The 11,119-nt window shown below is 47.4% G+C and overlaps 1 protein-coding gene across 2 annotated transcripts; it reads right to left on the bottom strand.

Annotated features, from left to right (window-relative positions):
- Nucleotides 1-1,968: 1,968 nt before the first annotated feature.
- Nucleotides 1,969-6,957, bottom strand: BCL2L2 (BCL2-like 2). Of its 2 annotated transcripts, none has more exons than XM_011990670.1 (4): nucleotides 6,826-6,957; nucleotides 6,441-6,528; nucleotides 5,520-5,959; nucleotides 1,969-4,900 (listed from the first exon to the last, which is right to left on the bottom strand). In XM_011990670.1, exons 3-4 carry the CDS (start codon nucleotides 5,949-5,951, stop codon nucleotides 4,751-4,753), a joined length of 582 nt encoding a protein of 193 aa, XP_011846060.1. In that variant the 5' UTR covers nucleotides 5,952-5,959; nucleotides 6,441-6,528; nucleotides 6,826-6,957; the 3' UTR covers nucleotides 1,969-4,750. The 2 variants fall into 2 exon arrangements, with proteins under 2 accessions (XP_011846060.1, XP_011846061.1); XM_011990671.1 differs by having other exon boundaries at nucleotides 6,773-6,860.
- Between the last annotated feature and the right edge of the window lie 4,162 nt (nucleotides 6,958-11,119).

The raw sequence follows: 11,119 nt of genomic DNA, 5'->3' as shown, positions 1-11,119 counted from the left end.
AAAAAAAAAAAAAAAAAAAAAAAAATCTACAATCTATCCATTTACTAGAAATTCTAACTAAGTGTTGCACAACTTTATTGAAGATGCCATTTGTCCTAACACACTTAGGACCTTCTAATAGATTCAGAAGGTCCTAGGTGTGTTCTATTAGGCTCATGACAAATTAGCCCAAATATGCTGTTCTGTGATGATTTGGCTTAATACAGGACTAAATTTTGGACTATCTAAAGTGATAGATGGATTGTATTTCCTTCATACAGTTCTCCACCAGTGTTATTTCTCACATAGGACCTTCTGAATCTCCATTTGGTGTTTTTCGAAGAAACAGTGGTCAAAACTCAACATCATATTTGCTTTTAGATGTCACAGAAGGTGGTGTCCACTATATCACTGTCTTCTCAGAAAAGCCACAATTTTTTTTTTTTTGCCCCTCTTAATAGGCTTTTATAAATCCTAAGAGGAATGTGAATTTCATTTTGTATTTTAATTTGCTTTAGCCACCAAGAAGCTCACAGCCGAATTCACAGCCTAGCTTTAGTATTTGGAAATGCTACTTATAGAATGTTTTTCTGTGCATTAATTTTCCTTTTGCTGCCATCTTATTTCAGTTTTCCCTTTACCCCTACTTATTTTTTTTACTTAACCTTGAAATTCAACCCTGACTTTAAAAATTTGTTTTCCTATTATTTTGTGTATTATAGTAAGATGTTGCAAATATTTTTTGGAACTAGGCAAATGTAAATCAATCATTAAATCAATCACACAGCAGTGGAGCTAAATGCAGCAGCTATCATACTTGATGATATTAACTATTAAGAACATCTAATTTCCTTTCCCATAGTGCCATATTCACTAAGCCACTCTCTGATTTTAATATAGTTTTCCCTGTCGACTTTTGTATAGAGAATAGAAAGAGAATGCTGGATTCCTCTAAACAATTATATTTCTCGCAATTTAACACATAAACCCAAGTACCAATCTATTGCACTGGATTACAGAAAGGCTAGAAATTCCCACCTGAAATTTAAAATTAGGATCACTGTTTCAGTTAGACATGACTTTGATGTGGTCCAAGACTAGAGGTAGAGAAGGATGGGCTGAATATTCCTAGAAATTCCATCCAGTTTATCAATTTGCATTAAAATGGCTGAAATCAAATGTCTCACAGGACCAGGAAAGGAAGCAGGGACTCAATTTTTGCCAGACCCTCCCCCCCGCCGGCCTTGTTTTTTGTTGTTGTTGTTGTTGTTGTTTGTTTTTTTGAGATAGAATCTCCCTCTGTCACCCAGGCTGGAGTACAGTGGCTCAATCTCGGCTGACTGCAAACTCCACCTTCTAGGTTCAAGCAATTCTCATGCCTCAGCCTCCTGAGTAGCTGGGATTACAGGCACACACCACCATGCCTGGCTAATTTTTGTATTTTTAATAGAGACAGGGTTTCCCCATATTGGCCAGGCTGGTCTCGAACTCCTGACCTCAAGTGATCTGCCCGCCTCGGCCTCCCAAAGTGCTGGGATTACAGGCATGAGCCACCGCACCTGGTCCAGACCTATTTTTAAGTCTGAGGTAGGCAGCAAGGCACCATGGAGAAATGTTTATTATTATCACACTCTTCTGATTAGAGCCTGAACCACAACTGGGGACTTGATTACTAGCATACAAAGATTTTTGGTAGGTTTTCTTTGTTTTTCATTTGGTTATTGTTAGTGGCAGTCCCAGAGTACCATATACACATACCCTCCCGAGGCTCAGGTTGGAACAGATGGAATTCTTGGCTTTGACCATTTCGTAGGAGTCGGGTGAGGAGGATGGGGGAAAGACTCTTTTTTTTTTAATGATCCCAACACTTTCTCTCAAATCCCTGTTATTCTAATTCTTGCCTTTTACAAGGTCATGAAGAGATGATTGGATCAAGGAAATGTCCTGACCCCAGGCTATACAGTGTAGAAGTCACAAACCCTGTTCAGTCCTTCTCATTAAACTTCTGGGCTTTATTTATTTTTTTAATACGACCATTACATATTACACAAAAATAAAAGTCAAATGAACTTGGTATTTATAAATTATTAAATAAAAATACAGGAATATAGATTTATATTTATAGAGCTTTCTTTTCTTCTAAACTAACCAAATCTGTTCTGCCGTTTTATGATTTTAAAAAAGTAAAATAGTGTATGTGTGCCCTAGAATAAGTGGGGAGTGGGATTAATAATCGCAGGACCGAGTTGCCCTACTTCCGCTCCTTCCTTGGCCTAAGCAAAGTCTCTATTTGTCCCTTTGGGCTCTGGAGAGCAAGAAACCCCTCTCCTCCTACTTAATCTTTGAAAAATGGCAATTACATTTATTTCCCTTGTTTTTTAAAAAACGAAATGGATTTAAAAATTGGGAGCCATACTCAGCCTTCTTGGCCAAGAGCTAATCCCAAGGAACTATATGGCTCTAGAAGAGAGTCCCTAGTTTTCCCTGACAGAAGAGTCTCTGGGGTTTCCCTTCAAGCTAAGAAGGGCAGGACAGGTCAAAATTGCCCACTGTGGTCCCATCTAAGCTCTGTTTCTGGGAATCCAGACCATGCCCTTTACCCTTTCAGAAAACAGCCTCTCTTTCCACCCAGGTGTCAAGACTTCAGAGCAGGGCATTTCGGTAACCTGGCCATGGTCCCTGCAGCCCCTCTTGGCTAAAGGTCCCGGGGAATGCTAACAGGGATATGCGTCCTGTGGTAGAGGGTAGGGTGAAGAGTGTGCTCCAAACCTGGGGAAGGAAGCACAGGTTCCAATTTGGAGCCGATGGTCTAGTCAGTGGTTTTCCAACATTTTTTCAGCAGCAAACCCCTAATGCAAATAAAATCTTACCCTGAACCCCGATATGTAAGACAGCTACAAGGGGAGCTAGCTGTTCAGTTTGAGGGCAAATTGCCCAGCCTGCTCAACTCCCCACCCCCTTCATCTCCCCAAGGACTCCTGAGGCAACCCCTAGGAAACTTCAGGGCTCTGCCAAGCAGTTTGAAAACCACTGGCCTAGTTTGTCCTGAGCAAGTCAGAGACCCCCCACCCCAACTGCTTGCCACAAGCTGGCTCTGAGTTTCTGGTGTCAGCATACTCACAAGACCAAGTGGCACATGCAGCCTACCACCTCCCCTAGAAATACCATTAAAAAGTGCAGCCCTCTCTCAAAAGCAGAAGTCTGGACTAAACACCTGAGGCCAATTTGGTCCCACATTCTAGCGAGCACAACTACGTTGCCACATTCTAGGACCAAGTGAAAATCTCCAAGAAGAGTCAACCATGGTCTAGCTAAGCTGATCAGTGCTCAGGACCACAGGCAGGATTCTAGAGCACTGTGTCAGAAAGTTAGCATTGGAGAGCAGCAATCTTAGCACCTTGGAAAGTGCAGCAGTGAGGTCTGGCTCAGGGCATGCAACTGGAGAGAATAATTTCTTCCTCAAAAGAAAAAGCCATAATCTGAAGCTGTTCTAGAGGACTGCGAGTTCCAAAGTTAACATCCTCAGACTCTGAGGTACAGACAAGTAACACCCATGCAAACAGTGTGGCTTCAAATCATAAATGCTTCTAGGTCATGGTAGGTACTCTAGAACCCATATGCCTGGCCCCTGATAAAGCCGAACCAAAGCCCACAACACAGCATAGGCCAGTCCTGGAGTGCCCATCACCCTCACACCCATGGGATTCAGGGCTGAAATGGTCCTCTCAAGGCATCAACAGTCTCACTGAGACACAGTGTGGGACCCAGACTGTACTCAAGATCAGCACTTATGTCCACAACCTCGAAAGGAAAATTAGTTAGGGCCCCAATTTAGAGTTTCAGTTTGGGTACAGAGGTCCCAGAGATTGGAAACACTTTAGGCACCATTGTGCCTGAGTGGGAGAGGAGGGTGGCAGGCAGGTCCAGCTCCCTAAGCCTCCACCCATCCAGGCTCAACAGCCCTGCCCTTCTATCAGAGCCCGGGAGGCAGCAGCAAGTGCATGATGCACAAGGAAGGGGGATGATGAAGGAACAAGGCCAGCTGCAGAACTGCTCTTCTCTTCAAAGCCTTGCCAATTACTTTCTGGAGAGAAGCAGCAGAGCCCTCGGTCTGGATACAATGTTTCTCTCTAAGCCTTGAGGCATCAGGACAAGGGCAGGGGAAAGGAGGGGTTGGGAGGAGGGACAGAGAACTGCCCCTAGTTCTTGCCATTGCAAGAGGGAATGTTTTCTCCTTGAGGAATCCCACCACCACCAGATTTGCCAGGCAGCCCAGCATGCACACCAGCATGCGTGCACATGCACACGTGTGTCCAAGCAGCCCACTGTTACAGCCACCTCTCCCTATCACCTGAGAACCCCCAAGCTTCCATTCCAAAAGGATGTGCCTTCTGCGTTCCCCAAATCCCACTCATCTAATGGAATACAACTGCTTATGCAAGTCCACCTTCCTCAGGGCAGCGAACCAAGTTCCAGGTCATTTCATGTGCCCACACCTATAGGTGTGATCCCTCCCACATACCCCAGCCCTGGATCGATTCCATCTCCTGCGTCCCTAAACTTGCCAAAACATTTCCCTCACCTATGTGTCCTGCTCACTCTTCCAATCGCCTACCTGGCCTACTCAGCTGCCTCACACACTACCCTTCCCCTGTCCATCCTGTTCCATGCCCACCCATCCACCAACTCCATTTCTTCCAAGGGCATTTCTCTGTTCTGTTCCTGCTCTCCTGGCCCCCAGCCACACCTAGCCCCACCTGGCCCTGGACTTTCACTTGCTAGCAAAAAAGGCCCCTACAGTTACCAGGGCCCCCAGTGCCACGGCCCCCGTCAGCACTGTCCTCACTGATGCCCAGTTCCCCTCCCGCAGACGCCGCGCCTCCTCCAGGGCCCCGTCCCCGTATAGAGCTGTGAACTCCGCCTGTGGGAGAGAAGGGAAGTAGGAGAGAAAGAAGGAGAAAGGGATATCAGGAGAGGAAAGAGTGGACAGAAGAGGAGAGGAAGAGTTCCAGTTCCATCCACTGCCAACACTACCCCATACCCAGCTCCTCTCTGGTCAAAGCTCTTCTGGCTGCAAGCCCCTCTGATCCCCCCAGGTGCACCCCCACCCTGAGAGACTGGTTCATTTGCCGCCCACTCTGCCTCCAGTGAATTCCATCCTTTCCTTGGCGAAAAATTCTGCTCAGAACTAGCATCCTTTGCCAAGGCTTGCCTGACCACCACCCATCCCTGGTCCTCCCCACCTCCCACACCATGACTCAGGTGCAAAAAGTCCCTGACAACATTCCCCTGCAGGCACTCCTTGGGTGTGGATTCTGTCCTCTGCTTGGGACCATGAGCCCATCCAGTGTTGACTGCATGGCAGCCCTGGAGTGCAGAGTCCAGGCATCTCTCAATCTGATTCCACCTAGACGGGGAGACTCAGCCCCGCACCTCATTCCCAACATAGCTGCCTCAGTCTCCAATCAGAGCTCCCATCTTCCCCCTGGAAACCAGCTTTGCAGAGGGATGTGCAGAGCAGCAATTGAGAAGCTTCTTACCCAGCCCCCACTGCTGTGGATCCAGTCAGCCAGCCGCGTCTCCAGGTAGGCCACCATCCACTCCTGCACTTGTCCCACCAGTGGTTCCATCTCCTTGTTGACACTCTCAGCACACAGTGCAGCCCCAAAGACAAAGAAGGCTACAAGGCGGCCCCAGTTGGGGCCCCCTTGGAAAAGTTCATCGGAGACCTGGGTGAAGCGTTGCTGTGCTGAGCCTGGGGTCACATGCAGCTGAGCCGCCAGATCAGAGAAGGTGCGCCGGAAGCGGGTCTCGAACTCATCTCCAGCTGCCCGCATGGCTTGGTGCAGCGGGTCAGCTGCTGGGCCCTCCCCGGGGCCAGCTCCACAGACATAACCCTTCTGCCTCAGCTTATAACCTACAAAGTCTGCCACCAGAGCCCGTGTGTCTGGGGCCGAGGCTGGGGTCGCCATCCGGGCAGCTATAAGAGGCAAGGATGAAACACTGGCATGAATATATGGAGAGAGAATCAGAAGGGGCATTTCTGGTTTGACCAACCCAGTGAGATGAGGAGGAGAGAAGAAATGCTCAGAGCTCACTGGACAGGGAGAGGCAAGAACAAGGGAATTAAGTCATGATATGAGACCAGGCTGTGAGGGGCTGGCCATTACATTCCTAATATGCCAAATTACATTTAAAACAAGTAAATTTTCTGTTTAGAGATACTTTAGATTCTTTTCATAATAAGACAACGTCAGCTCTGTGACACCCCTACAACCCTCCCACCCCCGGGCCTCCTTAGTCCACACCTCCTTGGCTAGAGGAAGGGGCTTAGGACCTCCCCAAATGCAAGATATAAAGATGTTGGCAGAGGCACAAGATGAGGGGGAGCAGATGGGCCGAAGAGAAAGGTGGGAGACGCAATGGTTTACTCCAGACAGAGAAAGGAAGGAGACACTCACCCAGCCGGGATGGCAGCTCTTAAGACACAGCACTGGTGGCAAGGAGCCCCCAGCTGGGGCCTTTCATCCTCCCGGCCAGCGTGGAGCTCTGGAAAGGGGAGGGGGAGATCAGAACCAGGAGGGGAAGGCCAGGGATCAGGTTCTGGCCTGGGAACGGCTGGGGTTGCAGCTCTGGGCCTGGGCCCCTGCCCCCAACGCTCTACCAGCTGTGTGGCCGAATCCATGTTTAATGACTGTCCTCCCGGGAAACCCAGGGCCAAGGGCTTCCTGCCGACACCATCTGTATTCGCGGTTCCCCCTAGTGCAGCCCAAAGGCCCAACTCCTCCCTTACCCCCACCTCAGCCAGTCTCCAACCCCGCCCGCCTGCCAGGTTAGGGATCTCACGGGTCAGGCCGCTGCCGGGATCCGGGCCGTTTCCTGGTGCAGGAGCTGGGAGGGAGGGAGAGAGGGAGGAAGGGAGGGAAGGAAGGAGGGAGGAGAAAGGGGGGGCAGAGGGAGGGCCCGGCGCCGGGTGATGATGGGGCCCAAAGATGCGTCCAGAGAGAGGGGCGGGGCTGGGACGCAGGCCTGCGAAGGGCCACTACTCAGGAAGAGGGAGGGCTGCTGAAGGCAGTGAAGGGCTGCCTGAGAGGGCACGGTGGGCTGGGCTGGGCTCCTGAGCCTCGAGGCTGCCCAGAGAAATATGCCGGACTTCAGGACATCTTGGGGCAAATTTAGCATTTCCAGGAGGTTTCCGATGTTCCATGCACTTGTTGAACTTTTCCAGCCCTGAATTGTGTGCCTGGAAAACAGGAGCAGTTCCCATTAAGCTGGGAACCGTCTACTAGGTGCCTTACCCTTTTGGGACTAGCAGACACTACACAGACACCAAACCTTTCCCATCTTTTCTCCAGGACCTTTAACCCAGTGTTGTCTTTGTGGGCTGGGCTTCAGCCAGGCATCAAGGAGCCAGGACTTGGATCACAAGCAGTTTCTGCCGGTACTTTTCTTTAATTCATCTTCTTTTGTAATCAGATTGATTTTAGTGGGTTTTTTTTTCTTTCTTTCTTTTCTTTTTTTTTACCCAACACAGGAACTAATTCTCATTGTGAAAAAAATCAAACAATAAAGAGGTATGGAGTAATAAAATACAGGTTCTCAAACACACACACACATACACACCCAATTCCACTTCCCTCCCTGCAGGTTGCCATTGTTAAGCTTGATGTTTATCCTTCCAGATTACATATATATGGGGCTATTATTTATACATGGCAGTATATTTATACAAGGCGGGTCACAGGTGTGAAGCAATCTGACCACAGCTGATCCACATGACAGCACTCACAGCCAGCCCCCTGGGCTCTTGGATCTGGCACTTTCTTCAGCTCCATTTAAAAAGCAACCCAACCAAAGGCCAGAAAGAGGCCACCCAGTTCTCCTCTTCTGCTAGTACCCTTTGCTTCTAACCAAGCCTCTGTATTACCATCTGCCCTTATGGTCACTTGAGAAGTAAGGTCTTTTCTGCAGCAATAATAGTAACAACTAGCTGGGTTTGGTGGCTCACACCTGTAATCCCAACACTTTGGGAGGCCAAGGCAGGTGGATCACTTGAGACCAGGAGTTTGAGACCAGCCTGACCAACATGGCAAAACCCCATCTCTACTAAAAATACAAAAATTAGCCAGCCTGTAATCCCAGCTGCTCAGGAGGCTGAGGCATGAGAATCGCTTGAAACCAGGAGGCTGAGATCATGCCACTGCACTCCAGACTGGGTGATAGAACGAGACTCTATCTCAAAAAAAAAAAAAAAAAGTAAAAACATATTTTGAGGAGTTATTAGATGCTGTGCTTTTTTTACATGTATATTTTATCCTGTCACTAATCCTTATGCTGTTTTATCCTCATTCTATGAATGAGGAAATTGAGGTTTGGAGAGGTTAAGTGATTTGCCCAAAGACATATACTGATATGCAAGAAGCTAGGACTCCCATCTCATGCTGTAACTTTGACACTATTGCTTCAAGATCACTTCTTGCCTTCGCATAGTCAATACTGTTTTCATAGTCTGAATCCACACTATTTACATGTCCACACTCAATTCTCTCCTCTATTCTAAACACACAGCCTATTACACTCCTTTATGGCTGTATCCTTTCAGCCAATCTTATTTCCTTTTTGTTCTTAGCCTGATCATTCTGGCTGCCACCAGCAAGCTTGCCCCCTTTAGAGAATAACCTACTCCAAGTCTTCATTTGCACTCCTGGTTGGTTTGTTTGTTTGTGAGACAGGGGTCTCATTCCACGGCCTAAACTGGAGTGCAGTGGTACAATCAGTGTTGACTTCAGCTTCCACCATCTAGGCTCAGGCAATCTTCCTACCTCAGTGTCCCCAGTAGCTGGGACTAGAGGTGTGCTGCACTATGCTTAGCTAAATTCATTTTTTATAGAGATGGGGATCTCATTATGTTGCCCAGGCTGATCTCAAACTCCTGGGTCAGCTTGCTTGTAATACAAAGTAACGTATGATTTATTATACGTTAATTCATATATATAATATACATATTATATTGTGTATATATACAATATATACATTGTATATTTTGTATCATATATAATGATATGAAGAGAATACATCCATGCATTCTATATATGTATAAAATAAAAAAGTCAATATTGCTTTAAAAATGAGTCCTAGTTAAGTAGTATTGCTGCAGTCAATACTAGTGTGAATACATGTAAACAGGAATGAGTTGTATAATAATAAGATAACGTGTGTCTTATGGTTTATTTTCAACTTAGTCACTTGTGGTTTTACAGTTAAACTATCCTGCTGCTTTAAAGTTAGAGACTTCATTTCTACCCTAAGATTCCCTCTTTTAACACTCTGAGAATGTTACCTATTATTGTTAAATGTTTTAATCTTATATAACCAAGTGTATAAGAACGTGAACTCTAGAGCTAAACTGTTTAGGTCCTGATCCCACCTCCCCAATTATTAACTATGTAACCCTGAGCAAGAGTCCTCTCCCCTACCTCAATTTTCTCATCTTTAAACTAGGCATAATAGTCTCTATTCCTCTGATAGTTGTATTACATGGGTTAGTATTTGCAAAACCCTTACAACAGTACCTAGCACATTAAGTGCTATATAAGATCAGTAGGAAAGTTAGAAAAAAAAAAAACTAAAAACACTTCCCTTTTTTTTTCCACTAATGTAAAAAAAAAAAAAAAAAAAAGAAAGAAAGAAAAAGAAAGAAAGAAAGAAAGGGGGAAAAAGCCAGGTCTGTCCTTCTTGGAAGCTCCCAGTAGTTGGGAATTCCACAGTCCCAACTCCAAGAGAGTTGTTGAGTGCTTGTTCATTCAATAATTTGAATGCCTACCATATACTAAAACACCATGAATCAGACAAAGCCCCTGCCCTCAAAGGGCTTACACTTGGGTTAGAAATCAGAACTCCACCACTTTTTCATAGACGAGAACACTGAGTTCAGAGTATGGTGTGGTGGCTCATGCCTGTAATCCTAGCAATTTGGGAGGCCAAGGCGGGCAGATCACCTGACATCAGGAGTTCGAGACAAGCCTGGCCAACATGCCGAAACCCCGTGTCTACTAAAAATACAAAAATTAGGCAGGCATGGTGGCAGACACCTGTAATCCCAGTTACTCAGGAGGCTGAGGTAGGAGAATCACTTGAACCCGGGAGGCAGAGGTTGCAGTGAGCCAAGATCATGACACTGCACTCCAGCCTGGGCGACAGAGTGAGACTCCATCTCACACACACACACACACACACACACACGAACACTGAGTCCAGAGAAGTTACCAGAGAAGTTATGCCTTGTTTGCTCAAGGTCACTAGAAGCTAGGTCTTCCCGCAGTTCTCAGTTCGGGTGCCACATTCTCACCTTCTATTTGAAAGACTCTACCTAGCTTTCATGACCTTTCCTTCTTTGCACCCACCATCACCCTCTGCCCAAACCAGGAGCCTAGGTTTCAGAAAACAGTGAACCCCAAAGATAAAGTCACATGCTGGACGTTTTGAACCTTCCCCTGCAAGAAAATGAAAGGTTATTTTATTCTTCCCAGCGTTAACCTTTCCTATGCTATGCCGGAAAGGTTGAGGACTTTTTACATTTTATTATTATTATTATTGTAGAGATTAGGGGGTCTCACTATGTAGCCCAGGCTGAGTCTTGAACTCCTGGCTTCAAGCAATCCTCCCACCTTGGCCTCCCAAAGTGCTGGGATTAGAGGGGTGAGACACCGCGTCCGGCCCGTGAGTGTTTTTTTAAAAAGGTTGAGTGGCCTCACTCGGGACCGAAAAGGTGGAGTCCCCGCCCCCGGTGCAGCAGCGAAGACAAACGGAGCCACCTGTGAGAGGGCTGTGGGCGGGGGGACCCGGGCCGTGAGGGCCTTGGAACCGGAGGGTGAGTGCCGTTGAGCGCACGCTCAGAGCAGACCGCTAGCAGGAGGCAGGATGTGATAGTCTAAGACCCTGGAAGCTGACGGCCAGAGGGAGGGAAAGGTGGTCACAGAGGAGAGGCAAAGCAACGGGAGGTGGAGGATCCTGGAGGTGACTGCAAGGAGAGAACGCAGTGGCGAGGGGCTGCAGAAGCGGACCCAGCGACTTCTGCGCCGACGCGGTGCAGGCAGGAGAGAGGAAGAGAGGGGAGCGCGGTGGCGCTGCGGGCTGGCCC

The sequence above is a fragment of the Mandrillus leucophaeus genome, unplaced genomic scaffold (assembly GCF_000951045.1).
Source record: "Mandrillus leucophaeus isolate KB7577 unplaced genomic scaffold, Mleu.le_1.0 Scaffold380, whole genome shotgun sequence".
NCBI classification, from domain to species: domain Eukaryota; kingdom Metazoa; phylum Chordata; class Mammalia; order Primates; family Cercopithecidae; genus Mandrillus; species Mandrillus leucophaeus.
Note: the sequence above shows the minus strand (reverse complement) of the source record. Positions and strands in the feature narration are given on the sequence as shown.

Coding starts and splice junctions, on each gene's coding strand:
- BCL2L2 (XM_011990670.1), bottom strand. CDS start 5,951: ATGGCGACCCCAGCCTCGGCCCCAGACACACGGGCTCTGGTGGCAGAC. Junction 4,901..5,519: donor TCCACAGCAGTGGGGGCTGG/GTAAGAAGCTTC, acceptor TCTCTCCCACAG/GCGGAGTTCACAGCTCTATA.